We start from the raw sequence: 22,294 nt of genomic DNA on the forward strand, positions 1-22,294 counted from the left end.
GTATCAGGCTCTTCACTTTCAAGTGTGATTCTTTAAAAACAACAAACAGAACAACAACAACATGTCCTGAGTATCCTGGTCCAACTCACTATATAGCAGAGTGTGACCTTGAACTTCCTACCGCCAGCTCTAGAGCCCCAGATAAGCGTGTGTGCTTCCAGGCCAGAATTGCAGTGTGCTGGGATCAAGCTGAGTAGTGAGAGCCTACGAGGTTAGCACTCGTCAGCTGAGCTGCATGACAGCCCCATAGGACGTGCTTTCTAAAGCATGGCCTTGAGCAGCTACTTAACACTCAGTCCCTTTTCCACACACAGAGAGTCCCACCTCACTGACCTTCACATTCAAGGTATGAATATATGACAAGACACACACACACACACACATACACAAACAGACACAGACTTTATAGCGTAACTGATTTTCCTTTAATGTAAAGGTCAAGCCATCTTCTATTGGCAGCAGACGCAGACACTGAGCATTGGTTTATTTACTATGGCCATTTTTAAAGTGTGTTTTACTGCACCCCGGCCTGAAATCCTCCAGATGCTTTCATCTTTGCTGCAGCATCCACTCCCAGCTTCCCCGGGGGGTATCTTGGGGAAACAGTGCTGATCCGTGGGATGGAATGTTTCAGGGCACATGAAACCACTGTGAAATGACTCTAGACACAGTCCTTTATTCCATCTCAAGAGGCTAAAGTTTCTAATTTTATGTGGAATAGAAGAACTATATAAACTGAAAGTACAATTACAAATATTATAAGTAAAAATTGATAGCACAAGTTCTGAAAATCTGGCGATGAGCTACAAACTCTGGGAATATTATTATCATGAAATCAGTCATTCTCCCCTTCCTCCTTTCCATAGGCAAACTCTCTTAAGAAAACTCTCTTAAGGCTGTTTGGTTCTATGATGTGAAACTGGCCTTCATGAATATGGTCACAGCTTCAGAAGGAAACAGTGAGCAAACAAGATGAAAAGAAAAACAGAAGTTAAAGACATTAAAAATTTGATTAATATGATGAAATCAACTTGGACCGAGTAAAGCAGCTTTCAAGCAAATCATGCAGTCTTCATCATTTATCTTTGTATCCAATAACTGCATCAAACTTAATATTGATCCTGTGTTTTAAAACTTTCAGGAACCTCTCAGGGAAGATCCTAAAAGAAACGTAGATATAATTAGGAAAGTGATACACCTCTAAAACATATTCATTTAAAATGCCTAATACTTAGTATCTGATGTATCGGTCAGATTCATCGTAGACATGCTTATAGACCTTAACTTGGACATAATTTTTTTTCTATTTAAATTTGCTTCCTGCTGAAATGAGGGACAGGGTTAGCTTTCTCTAGGTAGGACTGTCGCAAGCATCTTTCAAATACACACATACATGTATTTATTTCTGAAATAAATATACTCTACTCTTTTCCCCCCGCCAAAGAATCTCAAAAGGGAGGCACACAAAACTGAATAGATGCTGAAGGGCTAAAACAAACAAACAAACAAACAAACAAACAAAAAAACCTGGCCCTGGAAAGGGAGTAAAATTCAGAGTTAACACCCTGTTTTATGATTCAAAAATGTCCCACAAAAGCCCAGAGAAGGGGAGAAAATGAAGCCCAGGGCATGCCCTGGGCTTTGACCGTACTATTGGGCAAATTAGCTGACCTTTGCATTTAAATTTATCATATGTTTATGAAAAAAAGTCTTGCTAACAATCTCTGTTAAAGTAAAAGGCTATGAACAGTGACCCAGGGGACACTGGAGAACATTTCGAAGCTCTTCACGGTGCAGTGGGCCTGAGAGAAAGTATGGACTATGGAAGTCAGTGTGCTGACCCACAGTGGTCCACTACACATCACCCAAACAGGACGTGGAACAGCAGCTCTAACAGTGACACAAGCAGGCGCGTGGCACTCAGGGAGTATCCACTGGGCATTTTAGATTTTCTTTTTCTTTTTGGTTTTTCGAGACAAGTTTTCTCTGTGTAGCCCTGGCTGTCCTGGAACTCAGAGATTCACCTGCCTTTGCCTCATCTGGGGTTAAAGGTGTGTGCCTTCACCAGGGCAGTAAACTTTGTTTTAAGATTTCTTTTTTATTTTATTTTATGTGGATGCGTGTTTTGCCTGTACTAATGAAGTGCAGTGTGTGTGTATGTGCGCGCATGCACCTTGGTGTCATCTAAGAGCAGAAGAGGGCACAAGGTCCAGTGGAACTGGAGTTCCGGATGTTTGTGAGTCACCACGCTGGGAACTGAGCTGGGTCGTAGGGGCAGCAGGCGGGCCCTGCCCTTGAGTTTTTTTACCTAAACCCAAGGGTGTGTTCAACTGGGTTTTGAGCAAAAGGTGACAGAATGCTTGTCATACTTAGATCTCTTAGGGTTATTTTATTTTATTTTTTATTTAATTTGCATTTTATTTTATTTCAATTTGCATTTCTGAGTCCGGGTTCACATGTCCTGTGTTAGGGGGGTCTAGAAGAAGGAGAGATTTACTTTCTCGGGGGAAAGTGGACACAGAGCGCCAGGGCATTTGCTCCTCCCGGCTCTCCTGAGCTCACTACGGACAGCCTCAAGGCCACACGGCTTTCTCAGGTAGGGGATGATGGAGTGTGTTTGAGAAGCATCCTAACACCCCTGCTTTCTAAATTCTGCCCGTCACAGAGTCACTGGAGGAGCCGGGGGAGCAAGCCTCAGGCTTCAGTGTGCACCAGAGAAGGGCTGCGAAAACTTTAATCGCATCCTCTTGGGAGCGTGAGGGTAACAAACTCAGGGACACAGATGCTCATTCATAATCCAGGGACCACGTTGCAGCAAAGCCAGTCTCTAAAATATAGATCACCGAGTGGCTCTGATGCTTCAGGATGATTTTCTACAGCACGGAATCTCCTGAGATCTGCGAATGGCTATCTAAAATCTAACTTTGTTACTGACTGAACAAAGACTATGACAAATATAATATGAAATGACTCGTTTAAAACATTTCAAGCTCCCATCCTAGTATTTCTTCCTGCGTTACAGAAGATGATTTTTTTTTTTTTTTTTTGACTCAATACACGGATCCCTAAATGGGAAGCATCTTGATTTGGTATCGTCTCCAGTTAGAAGCCAGAAACAATGAAAACTATTGCTTCCAGGTGGGGGCAGTGACAATCGCTTTCTCACATCACCCCCTTTATGCTGTCAGCCATAGAATTCAAAATCGAAACCAGTTTTCATCGGTACTGTGAGACCGTGTCTCTTTTAGATTTCTCTGAAATTACCAACTGGGTTAGAACCATAGACGCATGCTACTTTACAAATGACAAGGAGATTAGAAAGATATCTAACTTTGGCTCTCTTTCAAATCTTACTGTTCAGTGATTCTACTATTAAAACATCCTTGCTTGCTGATAAGGTTCATAATTTTTTTTTTTTTGTAAGAATCTAACAGACCTTTAAAAACACGTGGATGTTTCAGTAGCTCTTCCAGTCTTCCTTCCATGGTTAGTACCCTCAGCTTTAAAAACTGATACAATCTCTTGGCTTTTTTTTTTTTTTTTTGTCAGATTACTCCCATATAACTGCGTTTTATCAATCAATGTTAAGTCTTGTAGGCACGTGTTGACTTGTAATGCGACGAACAACTATCACTTACCTTTCCAAAACCGTCAAAAACGCTATAGAACTTGGGACAAAAATCATTTTCTGCTCGGTGAGGATCCCATTCATGAGATGTTCTACCACCTCCTCAGGTTCCAGGGTGGGACCTAAGCTGAAGCAGAGGCAGGCTTCAGACACGGGACCCCAGGAAAGGTGAAGCAGAGGCAGGCTTCAGACACGAGGATCCCAGGAATAGTGAAGCTTGGTTACTGTGGGACTTGAGCCTTACCTCATCAAAGCAGCTGACTGCACACAGGCTCTCAGAAACAGCACATGCTAATGCTAATATGGCCACCTCCTTAACGCATAGTATGTTCCGCACGCTGCACTAAGCTTTCCACAAAGGTGTTCCCACTCAATTTTACAATAAGCAAATGCAAGAGGTAGTTCAGTCCTTCCGAACAATGATTAGAGAAATGGCCAGCTAAAGCAGAGCTGACAAATTCACTTTTAAAGCTTCGGCCGCCTAGGGAGTGAATGTGACTTTGAAGCGTTATTATAGATAATGTCTTTATCAGACAGTGTCGAGCATGTCAGAGGAATGTGAGCTGTGTGTGCCTGGCTCCAAGTCTTTGATGTCCATATGGAAGCTTCATTTAACAACTCTCGATTTCCTTTTCAGCCTCCTTTTCTAATGTCACCTCTTCCCTGCATAGGCAATGTAACTAGAAAGTGGTCCCTAAAGATCTGCTCCTCAGTTTTCCAAAGGGATGTGTAATTACACACTCACTAAACATGCCAATGCCTCAAAGTGTGCTAGTATTTTAGAAAGATGGAATTGAAATGTGATCAGTGAAAAGAAATGAAAAGTACTGGATGAAGTACCTTAGAAGTAACTACAAATAACTCATTCAGAAAAAAAAATTATGTTGTAAAATAAAATTAGGATGACTGAAAATGTAGTGTTATACTTAAAAGTGAGCACAATAGTTAGACACATAAAGGAGATTTTAGTTTAGCAATACCCAATGTAATTCTTCATTCGTAGCATATTAGTCATATATTACAACACCCTGCTCACCACGGAACTCTGAAATAACAGCATTACATATGACATGTGATGGGAGAGGAATTATAATGATGGCACAATGGATGCAAAAATCTAAGGCAATGGAGACTTGAAGAAACTGAGCAGTCTGTTAACCGATAGTACAGGTGGGTGTGGGAGCCAGGAGGATGAATCCAGAAGCTGAAGGGTACTGATGACAAGCATCGGGAGGAAAGGTTACCAAGCAACCCAGAGTTCATAAACACCTGTGCAAATGGCACAGCACACTGTAAGGCCACACTGTGGCCCCGTGCTCACCGTCAGGAAGTGTACACTGAGGCCTGGTGCCCGCCATCAGGAAGTACACACTGAGGCCTGGTGCCTGCCATCAGGAAATGCACACTGAGGCCTGGTGCCCGCCATCAGGAAATAATGCAGTGACTGAATGTTGGATGCCCCTGCACTGCCTAAGGTCACACAGCTTCTGAATGACGAGCAGGGACTCTCAAGCCTGTGGTGTAAAAAGGCCAAGGGAAAGAAAAGGACTTCCATAAACAGTTCAGTTTCTTCCAGTGTCCCCGTGTTGAGAGGAAACGCAGTCACGTTAAAGAAATGATCACAATGGCTTCTGTAGAAACTACATCAATATATGAGCCAGCCTTTCAGGGTCAGGAAGAGGGGTCCTATGGGCAGGGATTGGGACCGAGAAACATTTTCAGGCCAGAGAACTGGGTTGCACTGACTCATCACTTAAGAGAGCCACTGGTTGGGGGAACAGAAATCCAATCGCTCACAACAAAAACTTGGCTTTTGATGTTGGTCATTTCTTAATCTGAAAACGGGCACAAAGCAGCACACGCTGGCTACTGTTTAACAGGTGGTTCTCCGAAGGACGCACTTCCCAGTTTCTCAGGGCCTGGTGATTTCCATGGTACTGGCGCCCCCTCCCAGGGCAGGTTTCAGCTACCCAGAGGGTACCACTGGGTGGGTACAGGCGAGCACCAGCACTTCCTGGATCATGATGGTGAAATGGACATTGGCTGTCAGCACGTTATACAGCTCTGCCATACACGTGCCTGAAGTAAGTGTAACACCTTCTTATGGACTAGCTGAGATAAAATAGTCTTTCTGTCACACACACACACACACACATACACGCACACACACACACTTGTAAATATCTAGAGGAAAAAATAGAGCTTTATCTGAGTAAAAGAGAAGATGCTTTAAAAGCTGGCTATGAGAAAGTAAAGATATCAATGACATGTACTCTAATAATTTAGACTATGCTGCACCGTTATAGCACTAACTGGACAGAAGGAGGTAAATCATTTCCAGGAGACTTTTAACTGAAAACAGCCTGTTCTTGAAACAAGCAGGTCTCTGCGGGGGTCCCTGTGACCACGAGGCCAGTCCAGTGTTGATCGGCATGAGGCAAGAAGGGAATTTGGTTCCACATGGCAGTGTTGGTTCCAACTTTTTAGAGTCTGACACAAAGCAGTTTACTGTAAGCATACTTAAGCATGGTAGAGCTGGAGAGGAGTTTCCTGGTGTCACACAATCTCTCGTGCACAAGGAAGCGTGAGTACATCCCAGTTCAACTTATAGCACACATCCCTTTTCCCAAGAAGATGGGTTCCAGGGACAGGCTACTGGCATCAGTTTATGGGCCTGAGGAAGCCTCTGGCGTGTCATAAGGATAGTGCAGGGGTCAACTGAAGCCTCCAGTTCTGGCTGTGGGAGCTTTAGGAGCCTCTGACCCTATAGAGCGCAGACCATCAGACCATTAGTCACTTCCAGTTCCAGCCTTCTGGGCGGAAAACTGTGTTATAAGTCCTTTTCTTTGAAATCTCTCCCTCAAGTGCCAGGGTCCCAGCCGTGTATCACTTTTCCTGGTTTTATTTGGTGCTGGGGATTGAACTCAGGGCTCATGCATGCTAGGAAAGCGCTCTACAAACTGAGCCATGTCCTTAGTCCCCGAATACTGGCATCGTAGTTTGGTCTTTTGTCTCCAGGTTGTGAAAAAGTAAACCTCTTGATAGGCAATAAGTAATTTAAAAAAATAATTTTGTTTTTTAAGTAGTAATAATTTGGCTTTTCTATTGTTCTCATAGAAGATTTAGGGGGGGAAATCCATGGTTAAGATATGAATTAAGCATAATCACACAGAATTTTTCAAGCTATAAAAAAATCAATAAAAAGAAAGGAGAAAGAAAGAGCATGAGGGTGTGTTCCGCATGCCAGGCACATCCAGAACTGTATCTGTAACAACCAGTGCTCAGCAGAATAGCAGACACGACTGCTTTTGTGTTGATATGCTAAAATTCAGACTGTTGTCTTGGTTTAGTTCGAGGAAATTCAGCAGTCTATGAAATATTTTTAAGTATATTTTTAAATTTTCTCTGGTTTTTTTGAGGCAGGGTTGTAGTCATATCTTCTGTTCAATTTCAGTCTTTTACTCCTACAGAGATTTGCCGTGTAAAGCTTGTAAACGCGGCCTGCCCTAGAAAGGATTTTTCTGTTTGTTCTTAGAAAGCACATGACGTCTATTGTTAGGGAGCGCTTTGTCCACACTGGTCAGTCTACCTGACTTATAGTATTTTTGAGCTCTGTGTAGCCCTGGCTGTCTAGGAACTCACTCTGCAGAACAGGCTGGCCTCAGACTCCGAGATTCTCCTGTCCCCGCCTGCCGAGTGCTGGGATTACAGGCGTGCCGCCTTTTTATGCGAGGAGTTCATGGCCGTGACCCCAGTAATTGAACGGAATACGAAAGGATCAAAAGGTAGGGTCGTCCTGGGATCCACAGAGAGCTGGAGGCTAGCCTGGCTTACACAAGGCCCTTTTTCAAAGATAGCCAGAAAGCACTCAGTGTGCGCCTGGCTGTCTGTTGACGGTGGCTGTTGGTGGGATTACATTCTCAAGTTTCCAGGGGTCAAATTTTTCTCTTTTACCATCTTTCTCCTGGGAAGACAGGTCCTCCTTAATTTCCCGAGAGCAGCTGGCAAACTCTGAAAGCCCTGACTTTACGTGAGCTGTAAACTAAGAATAGATTTACGTTTTAAATGGCTTAACATTTCATATGTGAATTATGTTATAATTTCAGGGTACATAAATGAAGTTTTATTCACACACTCACACTCACACACACACACACACACACACACACACACACACACACACGAGAGCCTTGCATCTCTAACAGTCCTGGTTTCCCTAGTGCTGTCTGTAAGTTCAAGGAGCCTTTTCTCCCTATAGGACTCAAACTACATGAAGCTAAAACTGTCAGAATTGAGAGGAAAATATTGTTTTGATAACATGGTTGGAGATTTTATTTCCCACTTTCAACAGTGTGGGAAACAAGGAGACAGAAGACTAGCAGGAAACAGGAGACCTCAAAAATACTATAAGTCAGGTAGACTGACCAGTGTGGACAAAGCGCTCCCTAACAATAGACGTCATGTGCTTTCTAAGAACAAACAGAAAAATCCTTTCTAGGGCAGGCCGCGTTTACAAGCTTTACACGGCAAATCTCTGTAGGAGTAAAAGACTGAAATTGAACAGAAGATATGACTATAATGGAAGAAACCTACAATGGAGTGAAGTTAGAAATCAGTAACGTAACGGGAACCGGAAGTTCACAATCACAGGAAGTGAGCCGCACGCACGTGGCCATCCAGTGCAACAGAGAAGAAGCTCTGGGATGCACAGGAGTCACACTATAGCAGAATGTCTGCCATACAGCGCTCAGAGCACAACCCAAGGCAGGGGACATCAACATCAAAAAAGAAAAGCATCAAGTCAATGCATGTGAAAGTCCACGCTAAGAAGCCACCTGAACTTCAAAAGGATGGAGGCCACCAACAGTCCTACCCGGCTACGGTGCCTATGAACAATGACCGACCTGACCAGATAAGCCTAAGGGTACAGAAGTGGAGCTAGTGAGGTCATAGACCTCAGAGGACTTATAACCGCCACTTTACTAATCCATCATAATTCCTAACTACACTCTAAATATTTGTCTTTTTACCCACAGATACTTGGGGGCCTCAAGCCTCATCAAGGAAACTTCTCTTTGTAACAGATGCAGACCATTACAAGTGACATTATATGGACTGAGCCGGTTGTATTTATATATTAAAGAACACACACACACACACACACACACACACACACACACACCAAACAACAACAATGACAATTAAAGAAGAAGAAGAAGCCAAAAAGTTGAAAGTGTTGGGACTTAGTATTTAAGCCCAAACTGGCCTTTACCTTGTGATACTCATCTTAATGAGGATAATCTTGGAAACACGAGGTTCCAGGCCTGGTGTACAGGCTACCGACCTTGATGTGGTACTTTGCTCTGCGCCCAACCAATCAGACAGGAATCTCCAAAACTGGACAAAAATAAACGTTTTTCTCTCAGCAGGTTGCCTATCTCAAGAAATTTGTCGGAGTGACAGAAAGCTGGCCTGCGCACAGACTTACAGAAATTAGAGCAGGGTAAACTGAGGGAGTGTTTCACGCCTGCAATCCCAGCAACGGGAAGATAGAGGCAGGTGGAAGGAGCCTAAATTCAAGTCATTCTCACATCATAATGAGTTTGAATCCAGCTTTGGCTATTATGACATAAGAGGGAGAAGAAAAGACGGAGGGAGGAAAGAAATGAGAGAGAGAGAGAGGAAGGGAGGGGGGAGGAAGGGAGAGAGGGAGAGAGAGATTATCAAACTATGGTCAGAGGATCAAAGCTGGCATGTAGGCTCAGAGCAAAGAATAGAGGGGACCATAACATATTCTGGCATTTAGCAGGTGACTGTTTTGAAATAACTCTACTGCTATCCAAGTTTACTTAAGAAAACTAATTCTTAGTTCTCAAGAACTTAATTGGAATGCATGACAAGACTTAATTCCTATAAATTCAGACTAGAGTGAACTATACGTTATAGCCTTAGTGGAAAGCCTGTTTGTTTTGTTACATGTATAAACACAAGAATCGACAAACTACACTGAGTGCCTTCAAGAGAGGATTTAAGAACCCACATTAACATGACACATGATTTGAAACTCGGCCACTTAGAAGCCATTCCAGTTTCTCCAGTGAGAAATCCGGCTTCGTGCAAGCAGGTCTGAGGTTCCGGTCTGCTGCCCTGGGGCGAGCGGCAGACAGCTCATCTACCAGGTAGCTAGAGAGCATCCGTCCCGCGCCCTAGTGGAAGCAAATACCGAGTATAGTGTTGAGTTTGGTGTGCACTGCCAGTCACACTTTAAACAGCTCCTCCTATGAGTGCAGTCTTGCCAGGAGAGGGCACCCTTGGCTTAGCCAGCCATGCCCCAGGGCAAGGTTAAAACAGCAACAGCTTTAAAATGTGGTATCTGGTTTTAACAACAGAAAGATAGCCCGTTTTCGTTATTGTTGTTTTTGTGTTTTGTTTTGTTTTTAGGATGCCAATATCTAGATGCCAATAGCATCTACATCCTGAGACAGAGAGGAAAGTGGCGAGTGTTGTTTCAGCCTACCTGCTCTCAGGTTCATGAATGAGACTCCCCTTTTCATTAGCTCTGCTCCCCAACCACAGACTGGACTGTTCCTTTTCTTTCTTTGGGGTCGAATTAGGTTCTTATAGTTAAAAAAGATGGAGTTAAGAACTGGCTTTCTGAACTAGACAGTCTTGCTTTGGGGCTTGCTGTTGTTTCTCTGGTTGTTGGAGACAGGTCTTTCTTTGTTGCTTATGCTGCATGAAATTTAGCTCTGGAGGGTTGGCTGGAGGCGCCTGCCAGAACCCCTGGGTTTATTCTCGCTTTTGTTTTTCTAACAAAATTGTGTCTTGACATAAATTATTTTTAGATGAGGTCTGATGACACTAAAAAGTTCTGCAAGAAAAGTTAACAACCAAGTGAAGACAGACAGATGGACTGACGGATGGATTACAGAATGGGGCAGAATCTTAGCTTGCTGTATATTGACAGAAGAGTAATATCTAAGTTGTACAAAGAACTAAAAGAACTAAATATCAAGATACCAAACCAAGGCAATAAGTGGGTTAGAGAAGGGAAGAGATCTTTCTTAAAAAATAAAGGACAAATAGACAATAAACATTAAAAACTGCTCAGCTTCCACAGCCACCAGAGACATACAAACACACTACATGGAGGTACCATGCTTGGAGCTCAGATGAGGACATGTCAGTCTTTAGGAGTACAGATACAATCACTGCTTTTCCTCATAAAGGCTTCCGGTGGGAATGTAACCTAGAAGGGAGTATGGTAATCCACCATAAGACCCAGCTATCTAGGATGACCTGAGGAACTCCAAACACATCTCAGAGACATCAATATTTACTGCAGCTCCTATTCACAGTAGCCAAGTGATGGAACCAACTCAGGGATCCAGCGACAGGGGGATGGGTAAAGAAAATGTGATATGCGCACAGCGCAATATGTTGCTTAGTGGCTGGAGAATCATATTAAGAATCATATTAAGTGAATTAAGCCAGTCTCGGAGAGAGATATGCCGTCACTCACTTGTGATTCCTAGAATGTACATAATTAATTGTATGTACGTGTATGTACATGTGGCATGAAAGAACAAGCAGGGCCTGGAGCGATGGCTCAGTCAGCAAAGTGCTTGCTGTGCCAGCATGCGGGGTGGGGCATGTCTGAAGAAGGGAGAGAGGGGCTGGGGATGCAAAGGGTTTATTACAAACTCAAGTAGTAGCAATGAATATATTTTTCTTACGTATTTTTTTTTAATAATTTATTTTATTTTGTGTGTATTAGTGTGAAGGTGTCAGATCCCTTGGAATTGGTGGTATAGACAGTTGTTAGCTGCCATATGGGTGCTGAGAATTGAACCCGGGTCCTTTGGAAGAGCAGACAGTGCTCTTAACCACTGAGCCATCTCTCCAGCCCCCTTCTTATGTATTTTTTAAGTTAACATCCTGTAAAAAAAAGTGTCTATATTTATTAGCAACATTACAAATTTGCTAAATATGAGGTAGAGATCCGGAGCCGTGGTTTTGAGATACCCAGTTGATCTGACTATATACTAATTTTTTTAAATTAACTATTTTCCTGCAAAATATGCATGTCAAGTCTTAGCATCACACATGTTTCTTAATGACCCTAAGTCAGGAAGTTTCTTTCCTTTTCTCTGTTGGAATCCAAATGAGCAATTTCCTTTGACATCAATTCAATGTTTCATTATTAACTTCTAAACACATTGCAAATCACCATGATGAATTTTTCATTTCTAACATTCCACCGGTTCTAATTACTGCTGAGTCATGTGGCAACCCAGCTGTTATTAGTATAAACTCCATAACTGTCTAAATCTTTTAAAATTGTTACTTAGCTCACTTTTACCTGCATATTGCTTTATAAAATAAATCAACTTAGTGGTTTCAAAATAATTAATTAAATAAAGGGAACAGAAGTTCTCAGGCTAAAAAGAAAAGAAAGAAAAGGAAATGTCCTTATTTAATATAATATCACTTAAATGAATGTGCACCAATTGAAAAACTAAAGAGAAAAAGCTTAAGGCTGTTTGATAGCTCTTTTAGCTCTCCAATGGCTATGCATTGTGTACTTCACATTTCAAACATTAATTTTTTTCCTAGCTGGGCAGCTTCAGCTGAGCTACACTTTCCCTCATGGTGCTGCTGTGGTATTGGGAAAGCTGGGCAGATGCATTTCGGCTTATGAGGCTCTATCCCAGCTTGTGACGGCGTCATTGGGACAGAATCCTACCGTAAGCTGCAAGCTGGGCGCATCTGGCTTTGACTGACTCTTGGGATCCTGGTACTTTTAGACAGATCTCAGTTTTGGTCCCAAAAGTGTTGGCTTTCCACTCAGCATGTATTTGGAACAGAATGTGCTGTCTTCCCAAGTGAACTACCTACATATTCCTCATTAGTTTCAAATACATTTTACAAAGAACAGCTAAGTCAGAAGAGAAAGGAACAAAAGTTGAGGGGCAAAATGTGCTAAAAAAAATTATGTCATCAATACAATTAAATAGAGAATACAAATGCATAGCCAAGTACACATGTCAATCTATGATATAAATGCAGGCCTGTGAGGGAAATAATCAGTTATTAAACAAGTAGAAGAGAATAACTCATTAACTATTTGGGAAAGGCAATTGGGCTGTGTTGTCACTTCAGCTCTTTTGTAAGCCAAAGTAAACTCAGGTAAAGATTTACATGTAAGAAGTGTAGCTGTTAGTATTTAGGCAGCCTGCTTCTGGGTTGCCTAGCAGCCTATGATGTCATCATGTGTCGCCTGGGTAGTCCCAGGGGTGGTTAAATCGCTCCATAAAAGGACCAACCTGCTGTTTTGTCCCTCTCTTACTCTCTAGCTCTCTTGTCTCCCCTCTCTCTGTCAGGGCACCCTTTCCCCCCTACCATGTCTCTCTCCTTCCCTCTCTCTCTCTCTCTCTCTCTCTCTCCATCTCTCTTTCCATCTAATAAACCTCATTGGATGTGAGATTGGTTGAAGGTGAAGCTCCCTGGCAGATCACCTGCCTCGCACGTGTGCAAAGCACTGGGTACAATCCCGGGCAGGCATTTTCCTCCGCCATCTCTTCCCATCCAAGCTGCTAGGGAGTGATACAGTACGTGTAAGTGTGCCACGAAAGAGACCTTTCTAAACACCTCCTGGAACCAAATGGCAACGGGGGCAGCACCTGGGAAAACCTATGTAACCAATGTGACATGTAAAGGGATCTCAGAAGGCTATTAGGGACTCACTTTAATATTCTGAAGCTCCCTAGGAAAGCGAGCAGATGCCCTGAAACAGACAAGCTGCAAAAGCCGTTGTGTGGGCCAGTTATTAATATAAAGACTCCAAGCGTATGGAGTGACAACGATTACAAAGCGCTGAGCAGAAAGGAGCTGATGAGGTTGGATGACTTCCCCGGTAAGCTGTGCCTCGCCTCTGGAGGGTTGACAAGGAGGGCACAGCAGCTCCAGGCCCGTCCATGCAGGCTCCTCACCACTACCATCTATCTAAATCCTCTGGGGTTGGGGAGCCCAGCGTAGGTACCAAGCAAGCCAGGGGACAAGAATGCGCCCTAATCCGGGGTTGAGGAAACAAAGGAGAGATTACCCAGCTCCCCTGCGGTGTTCAGATCTGTTCAGGGCCCTGCTCTCCCTTTCTCCCTTTGTTTCCCCACCTGTTTTCCCACAATCTACAAAAGCTGAAAGCCAGGTGAACTGAGGGCATCTGATAGCTGCTGTTTCAGACCTTAATCTCTTTAGGAAGTCCATAGGACAGAGCCAGGGAGAACACCTGCTCCGCGGCCTCCCGCTGGCGCCCCGCTCCCCGCTTACTTGGTACTGGGGTTCTTGATGAAGCCGGTGTTTATGAAGTTAGGGCAGAGGCACGTTGTTCTGACCCCTGTCCGTCCCCAGGCGGCCAGTTCCTCCGTCAAGGCTCTGTGGAAGCCAACAGCAGCAAACTTGCTGGAACTGGAAGAAAGGGGTTCCCGAGTGAATTCAAGAACACTGGGGTGCTGTGTTAGGTGAGCGCCTCCGGCCAGCGGCAGGGCGCCCCTCATCACAGGCAGAGCTCCATTCCGTGACACAACAGCAAATACCTAGGCCTCAAGCCCATGGCGGGGAGCATTTCCTACCTGTTGGCATCGCTAACTAGCAGGGTTTCACATGACAGGAAACTTGTGTTTGCTTTCATTGCTGCTGTTTCCATAAAATCCAAACGTCACTGTAATCTGCCGGTTATTTGTTCTACATGGTCACGGAACCCAGGGGAAGTGCTTCTGGACACATCCAGTCTTCTTTAAAGCAACAGCTTAACATCCTCAGAGCCTTTTCTTAACCTTCCCCCACTTCCTAAGTTTTCTGGGATAGAATGTTTCAGATGTGTAATGCATGCCGTGCATGCTCTTGTGTGTGTGTGTGTGTGTGTGTGTGTGTGTGTGTGTGTGTGTGTGTAGATTTAAGGCTGGTGTTTTTCATTAATGCATTTCCTCTTATTTTCAGAGTCAGGGTCTCTGAGCTGGAGGCTTTCCCATGGCCTAGCCTATTATGTGAGAAGCACTAGATTTGATGCCCAGGCTTCACGACAAAACCAACTGAAAAAAAGAAAATGAAACCTTTAAGAACCAATAAGAGGTTTGTTTCAACAGAAAAAGGCTAAAGGCAACTAGAAGAGAAACCACAAAATAAAATACCAACAGAGATGGACATAAAAACATCCTCATTTTGGTTGAAACTTAAGAGAGCGCACAGTAGCATTTTTCTCTAATAAGTTATGGTCAAGTAATGTGAAATTTTGTATTTTCTCAGTTTGTCTTTCAACATACAGTCGGATTTCATCAGATATAACTGAGCCTGGCAATCTTTAAAACTCTGGATTTGGTCAGAATTATTATTTCTGACTTCCAATCATTTTTTGAAACAACATTTCATTTTAAGATAATGTCCACATGTACTTTTGCTGCTATTTCTACACTGGCTGCTTGTGTTGATAAAATATCTTTCCAAGCTAATTGTTTCCTTTTAAAAATCAACTTGAAGTTGGAAGCAGTTTTGGTGGGTGGAACAGTGCAGCGTTAGGGGGGCTATGAATGTGAGCAAAATATATAATGTGTGACATTCTCAGTCTTAATAAAATATTATATTAAAAATCAAGATACTAAAAAAATAAATAAAGAAAATAAAAATAAAATAAAAAATAAGATACTATAAAAAATATTAGAAAATATCAAAAATCAACTTAGAATAGAATCAGAAAAGCCTCATTCTTCCCCACTATGAATTCAGTTACGTCACATTTACATGCACTTTTCAAGTCAATCACTGAAGCTGTTTGATATAGCTGCTACAGCATGGTTAATTTTTCTATGAGATGCGTGATCACAGAGTTCTAAGAGACCGAGGACAGTGTCAGGCGAGAGCTTGGTCATAAAGAAAAGAATCAATCCTTCTGCCTTCTCTTTGTCTTGTCCCACAAAGAGCAACTGGACAGCATAGACTCAGTTTCCGGGGTCTTGTTCGGAAAGCGGAGAGGTGGGACCCTGTTGTCCTGTGTGCATACAGGGAGGTGGAAGTGAAACTCCAGCAGGTGCCCTCCAGTTACTAAACATTCGCATGATCAGAGAATCATTGTTGAGTTCATTCATTATATGATGGAAGTTAGATACTGTTATTAACCTATTTTATGGATGAGGAAAATGAAGCACAGAAAAGCTGAGTAAGTTAGCCTAAGGTCTTAAAGCTAGGAAATGACTAAGTCAGTCTTCATGCCATTATCCTGGAAATATCCCTGATGTTTGTAAGTAGGCGGACAGGTTCTTGGACATTCACACGATACAAGAGCCTCCTGTGTGATCAAACCATAGCCACAAATGACATTGTGGGCACATCTCACAAATACAGTGAGGTTGCACGTACATAAACATAGAAAACAGGCAACTTTAAGCTGTGTTGTTCCAAGCCGGCTTGCAGTTTTACCTTTGAGTGGTAACCAGGGGAAATGCTAAGAGGGTTCCTTCCTTGTGTCTTTTGTTTTTTAAATGGGTTCATCTACTTTAAAGTAATTCATTTTCATTATTACAACTGTGTGTTATGCTTTTAAAAAGCTTTACAATTAAAAGGCAGTGTCAGGGCCAGGATGTGGCTCAGTACACAGTGCTCACCTATATGCACAGGGCCTTAGGTGTGATCCCCAGCACTGCACAGACTCTGCACACTGGTGCATGCCTGCAAGCTGGGGACTCAGGAGGTAAAAACAGGGGAATCAGGAGTTCAAGATCAGCCCTGGCTTGGCTACATGAGACCTTGTCCCCAAAAACAAAAAAGAGGGAGAAAGGGGAGTAGGAGGGGTAGTGGGAGGGTGGAAGAAAAAGAGGGTAAGGCGGGGAGACACACAAAGATGGAAGAAACAGAAAGTAGTGTGTTCACTTGGCAGCATCTGGGCTCAGTGGCCCACTTGTTAGTATCTGATAAACATGGTTTTCTGCTGGCAGAAGTCATCAGCCCTTGAAGGGAACTGAAAAGGGGCTGAGCAGCTGGTGATGCTGTTAATCACAAGACTTTGAGTAGCTCTTTCTATTTTGGCAGCTTTTCTTCTCTTATCGTGATGAAGACAGTCCTCACTAGATAGGGTAAGAAAAATTAAGTGCCTAAATTCTAAAAATAATACAAATGTATCTGTACACGCACCCACAGATGTGTGTAAATATACAGACACAAGTATAAATAGGTGGACCGGTAATTTATTTTTGTGTAAGATATGTGTGCATATTATGTAAAAAGCTTACAAAGATCTAAGCCAAACATACAAGTCAAGGGTAGGAGTTGATGAAAGAAAAATACTCACGTACCAGTAAGCCAGCAGGAAGGGGACGACCGTGTGCCCCGCTGCTGAGGCTACAGTGACAATGTGCCCGTGGTTATTCTTCATCATCGCCGGCAGAAATGCCTTTGTGGTCTAGAAATAATTTTTAGTACAAAGAAACCCTGCGTATTATTCCTGCTTTATAGGCTCATGGAGAGTATACTTTGCAAACATTTGTTCCTGAAAATGCCTGATGGCCAAGAGCATCGGCCTAACACAAATGGACAGGACATGACTTCAGAAAAACTACAACAGATGCTGAAAGCATTGGGAACTTATCTCATTTAAATCGGTAACTGCTTACATCCCTAACCATCTGACTCTTGCCATTGGTGTCTTCTACCACCTCATGTATTGACTAGAAATAATACCCCTGAGTACAAGAGGAATTAACACTAAATTACGACACAATAATTTGACCATGACCTCAAAGCGCCATGAAGAGCAATCTTCTAGTGGCTACCAATTAATTCATACACTTAAACACTTCTTTAGCACCCGCTATGTGCTAGGGATATACAAGCGTATAGCACGCAGAAGGATGGCACACTCAACATTGGAAGAAAGACATGAATGGCTTGGGGAAAGCAGGGGAAACAGCACACTGCATTTTCACCAGCTCCAACTAACCCAAGCTCACACCTAAGGAAATACTCTTTTATAAACTATCTGGGAACTACTTGGTATCTTCAGAAACACATACTAAGGTCCTCGAATGGCGAGTTCTTCGTAGAGTCTGAAGATCTTGAGGCCTGGAAATAATATGGGCCCGAGTCTCATGAGATTGAGGGCATAATGCACTCACCCTTGTTACATAATTGTGGCAATGGCTTATGTGGTCTCCTCTTCCTTTCTGTGTGTCTACACTCTCACAGAGGGGTATGTAAATCTAGTTTAGACTCAAACTCTACAAGCAAAGCACGGTGTTACACGCCTGCAGACCCAGAACTTTGAAGGCAGTGGCAGGAGGATCAGGAGTTCAAAGCCAGCTTCAGCCATATACTGAGTTTAAGTCCAGCCTGGGATACCTGAGACCTTGATGCTAAAAGTCACAAGAACGTAAACACATACAATACCTAAAACGTACAATGATTTACTTCATTATTAATTTTGGAAGATGCAAGTGTTGGCAAAAGGTAGGTGATATCATGAGAAATGAACTCTTAATCTTTGAGTCTTCAAAAGGAAGTAGTTTTGAAAAAGAAATCACACTCACCCAAAAGTGTGCAAGCACGTTGACTTCAAAAGTCTTTTCAATTTGAGGGTCCTGTGTAGCGAATAAATCTGCAGTGTAGACGACGCCAGCGTTATTTACCAGGATGCTGACGTCTCCGACTTCTTCCTTTACCTTAACCATAAGAGAAGAACATTAAGCGCTCTGGCTGCAGCTTTACGAGTTCTGACATTTACAAGAGCAGACATTCTTACCTAGTAGGTAGGCATGGAAAAGTAGTTCTGTAACCCATATGCCAACACGGTGTAAAAGACCCTTACTATTTCAGGACTTATGCCCAAAGCAGCTCTGTTTAGAATTCTTTGTAATTTAGTCTCTTGGCAGTACTCTGTTGATTACGGCTAAAGAGATATTTGGTGAAATAGCACTGATTTTTAAACACTTCTTCAAAAGTTAAGCAGAAGTGAGTTAAGTTTATTTGAAGATTCTAGGGCAGTTCTGGGAAATAATGTAAAACTGACTAGACTATTGAGATGGTCACAGTTCTGCTTCCTTATTTTCATGATTACTCTAGTCTGTTACTCACCCATCATTCTCCATCGGGCAGCAAAGGCTTACGAGTGTCAAGTAGAGGGTCTTTAATCAGCCTTGAGTAGAGTTTTGACTATGCTACTATTTAGACATTAAGTGATTCAAGATGTCCATTGCTTAAAATGGAGTTAAGAATATAGCTTGGGGGCTGGAGAGATGGCTCAGTGGTTAAGAGCAGTGTCTGCTCTTCCTGAGGTCCTGAGTTCAATTCACAGCAACCATATGGTGGCTCACAACCATCTAGGCTGAGACCTGATGTCCTCTTCTGGCCTACAGGTATATATGCAGATAGAGCACTCACATATGCAAAATAAATAAATAAACAGATAGATAAATAACATTGAAAAACATTGTAGTTAGAGTGAACTCTCTGATAAATAAATATATATATATATATATATATGTAGCTTGGATGGCCACCTCACACCTTTAATCCCAACACTCAGGGAGGAAGAGGCAGGTGGACTGCTGTGAGGTTTTGTTTGTTTGTTTGTTTGTTTGTTTGTGGCCAGCCTGGTCTACAAAGTGAGTCCGGGACAGCCAAGACTACACAGAGAAACCCTGTCTCCGGGAAAAAAATAAACAAAAACAAACAAACAAAGATTATAGCTTGTTGTGAGTTACTGTGGGAACAATGTAACAACATGCAAATGAGCTATCTGGTAAAGATTATAAGATGCTATCACTATTATACACATCCGCTTATACCTATGTCTAATATGTTTGTAGATTCTTTTCTTGGCCTTATGATGTTTCTCAGAAGATCTTAATATGGAAATATATGTAAGGCAAATAATAAAAATATTATTTACAGCTGGGCACAGTGGTATACATCTTTAATTCTAGACCTCCAAAGGCAGAGGCAGGCACATGTCTGTTGAGTTTGAGACCAGCATGAGCTACATAGAGAGTTCTAGGCCAGCCAGGGCTGCCTGGTGAGACCCTGTCCAAAACAAAACAAAAAGTTGCATGCATAGTTTCTGAGACCGAAGTGCTCCCCCTTGAAAATGAACTTCTCCCTTTAGCATTCGTTTAAAAGGAAGAACATTCGAGAAAGTGAAGAAATAATGTCGGAGGGTTATGTAAGCCACTAAAGCCAACTGTGGGTAAAGCGGGTATGGTAAAATGATTTCAGCTGAGGAAATAGAAGCAGGATAACAGGGCTGGCTGCCAACGGCTGTCCAAGGCATCCTCTGAGCCGTGAAGGCTGCTCCTGTTTAAGAAGGTAGAACTTAGGGTCTTGTGATTGCTGCATGTTGGGATTCTCTGTAACCAGTAACAGCACCTGTGAATAAGAAAGTTCAGAGACCCCCGATGCTTTTCAGAAGGTTGGAACCCATAGCTCCCAACTCTAGCCGTGCAAGGACTTTCTTTGTGTAGGAACTTTTGTTTTAGCCTTTGAGCAGCTAAGCTTATTGGTTGCATACACCCTAGAGTCAGACAGTACCCTGTTATGTATTGGGCTCAAAATGGAAGCTAAGCTTCTCCTAAGAAAATCACCATTATTTGGAGCCAGTGCTGGGGTATGCTGGGATGTTGAAGGAAAAGTTGTAAATGGCCTAATGGAGGCGTTCTCTTCGTTGTATGTTTCAGGTGGTTTCAGTCTTCTCTGTATTTAACACTCACTGCAGTGCTTCAAGGCATTGACCCTTGTTTGCCTGTTTTAAACATGGGAAACGAACCTTTAATCCAGATTTCCACAAAGGATTGCACGCAGAAAGGCTGCCAGGGAACAAAGGTTTAGCACTGAGCAGGTCGAAGTCTCATTCCTCACATCTGCGTGTAATTAAGGTGGGAAGGGTCAAGCTACAGTTTTTATCTTTTATCCATAACATCAGTACTCATATCCCTAGCACAGTACGACAATTATTAATGATGACCTCAAATTGCTGTTTCATATTACTAAAGAAGTTTCTCAAATACTATCAACTTTTTCTTTTTTAAAAAATATTTATTTATTTTGAGTATGTGGGTTTAGTATATTTATCTAGAAAAACACCACAGTTTTCCTTATATATAATGTTTAACAATCCAATTGATTATTTAGGGACGTATGGGATTTAATCTATAATTTTACATTCTTAGATGCAGAAAGTTGAGTAGTTTCTTTCTTATTTTAAAATGCAGAGACTTTCAGGCATGATGGCACATGCCTTTTTTTAATGATTTGTTTATTCTTATTTTATGTGCATTGGTATTCTGCCTACATGTATGTCTGTGTGAGGGTGTTAATCTTGAAGTGACAGACAGTTGTGAGCTACCATGTAGGTGCTGGGAATTAAACCCTGGTCCTCTGGAAGAGCAGCCAGGGCTCTTACCTGCTGAGCCATCTCTCCAGCCCCTGCTGAGTAGTTTCTTAGTTGTAACAGTTCTAGTAATTTATTTACAGATGCTTTATCTTTTTTTTTTCTTTTTTATTATTTATTCTCTGCCCAGGGTGGGAATGCTGCCAAATCTGTATATGTCTTAGTAAAGAGAGCAAGTTCACAGTTGAATTGGTTAGCTGCTTCACAGAGTTGATTCATTTCATCGTCACCAATATCCCTGTGGCACAGGTACTCTGCTCCACGGAGAGGATATACTACTACCTGACAAAACAGACTTCCAACTAAAACTAATCAGAAGACATCAAGAGGGACACACTATTCTATCAAGAGGCCATCACCAGCCTAGACATAGATGCAGCCAACTCTGGAGAGTGCTATTTCATACAAAACAAAACAAGCAAATGGACTACTGTTCCTGCTGGATTTAGAGACACAGATTATTATCAATCCAATAGCAGAAGGGGACTTTAATAACCCACTTTCTACAATGGACAAATCATCTGAATAAAAAACAAAACAAAGCAAAACAAACAAACAAACAAGCAAACAAAACCAAAAACCCCAGAAAACACCAGAATTAATTATGTCATACATCAAATGGACTTAACATATAATCACAAAACACTCCAACCTAACACCAAAGAACATACATTCTACTCTGCAGCATACGGGAACTTTTCTAAATTGGATCACAATTTGGGACACAAAACACAAAAATTAAAGAAGATTTAAATCATTCCTTGTGTTCTATCTGACCACAAAGCAACAAAACTTAACATTTACAGCAAACAAATCTTTAGTAAATACATGAATTCATGGAGAGTAAACAGCACATTACCTAGTGATGAATGGGCCTTAGGAAAAAAAAATCAGAAAGAAAAAAAATTCCTACAACTAAATGAAAATGAAAACACAACAAAAACTCAGGTACAAAATTGAAAGCAGTCTTATGAGGAGAAATATATAGCTCTAAGTGATTATATTAAACAATCAGAAAGAGTACAAATAAATAACTTGATGATATAATTCAAAAATTTGGAACAAGAAAAAACAAACTGAAACGCAATCAATGGGAAGAAAAAAAATCAGAGCAGAAACCAATAAAATAGAAACAACAACAAATAACACAAAGAATCAACAACTCAAAAATTTGGAAAAATAAGAACAAACCAAATCTAAATCCAATCTTTGGGAAGAAATTAAAAAAAAAAAATCAG

General features: G+C 42.0%; 1 protein-coding gene across 1 annotated transcript in view; it reads right to left on the bottom strand.

The window, feature by feature from the left end:
* Window positions 1-402: 402 nt before the first annotated feature.
* Window positions 403-22,294, bottom strand: part of LOC110541411 (estradiol 17-beta-dehydrogenase 11) — a 29,054-nt gene continuing 7,162 nt past the window's right edge. Inside the window, exons 3-7 of the mRNA XM_060381060.1 lie at window positions 18,202-18,333; window positions 16,972-17,078; window positions 13,958-14,095; window positions 3,639-3,755; window positions 403-1,160 (exon numbers count right to left, since the gene is read on the bottom strand). Coding sequence (XP_060237043.1) covers window positions 1,076-1,160; window positions 3,639-3,755; window positions 13,958-14,095; window positions 16,972-17,078; window positions 18,202-18,333 — 579 coding nt within the window. The 3' untranslated portion in view covers window positions 403-1,075. The remainder of the gene's footprint in view (window positions 1,161-3,638; window positions 3,756-13,957; window positions 14,096-16,971; window positions 17,079-18,201; window positions 18,334-22,294) is intronic.

The sequence above is a fragment of the Meriones unguiculatus genome, chromosome 3, assembly GCF_030254825.1.
Source record: "Meriones unguiculatus strain TT.TT164.6M chromosome 3, Bangor_MerUng_6.1, whole genome shotgun sequence".
In the NCBI taxonomy this organism is placed as follows: domain Eukaryota; kingdom Metazoa; phylum Chordata; class Mammalia; order Rodentia; family Muridae; genus Meriones; species Meriones unguiculatus.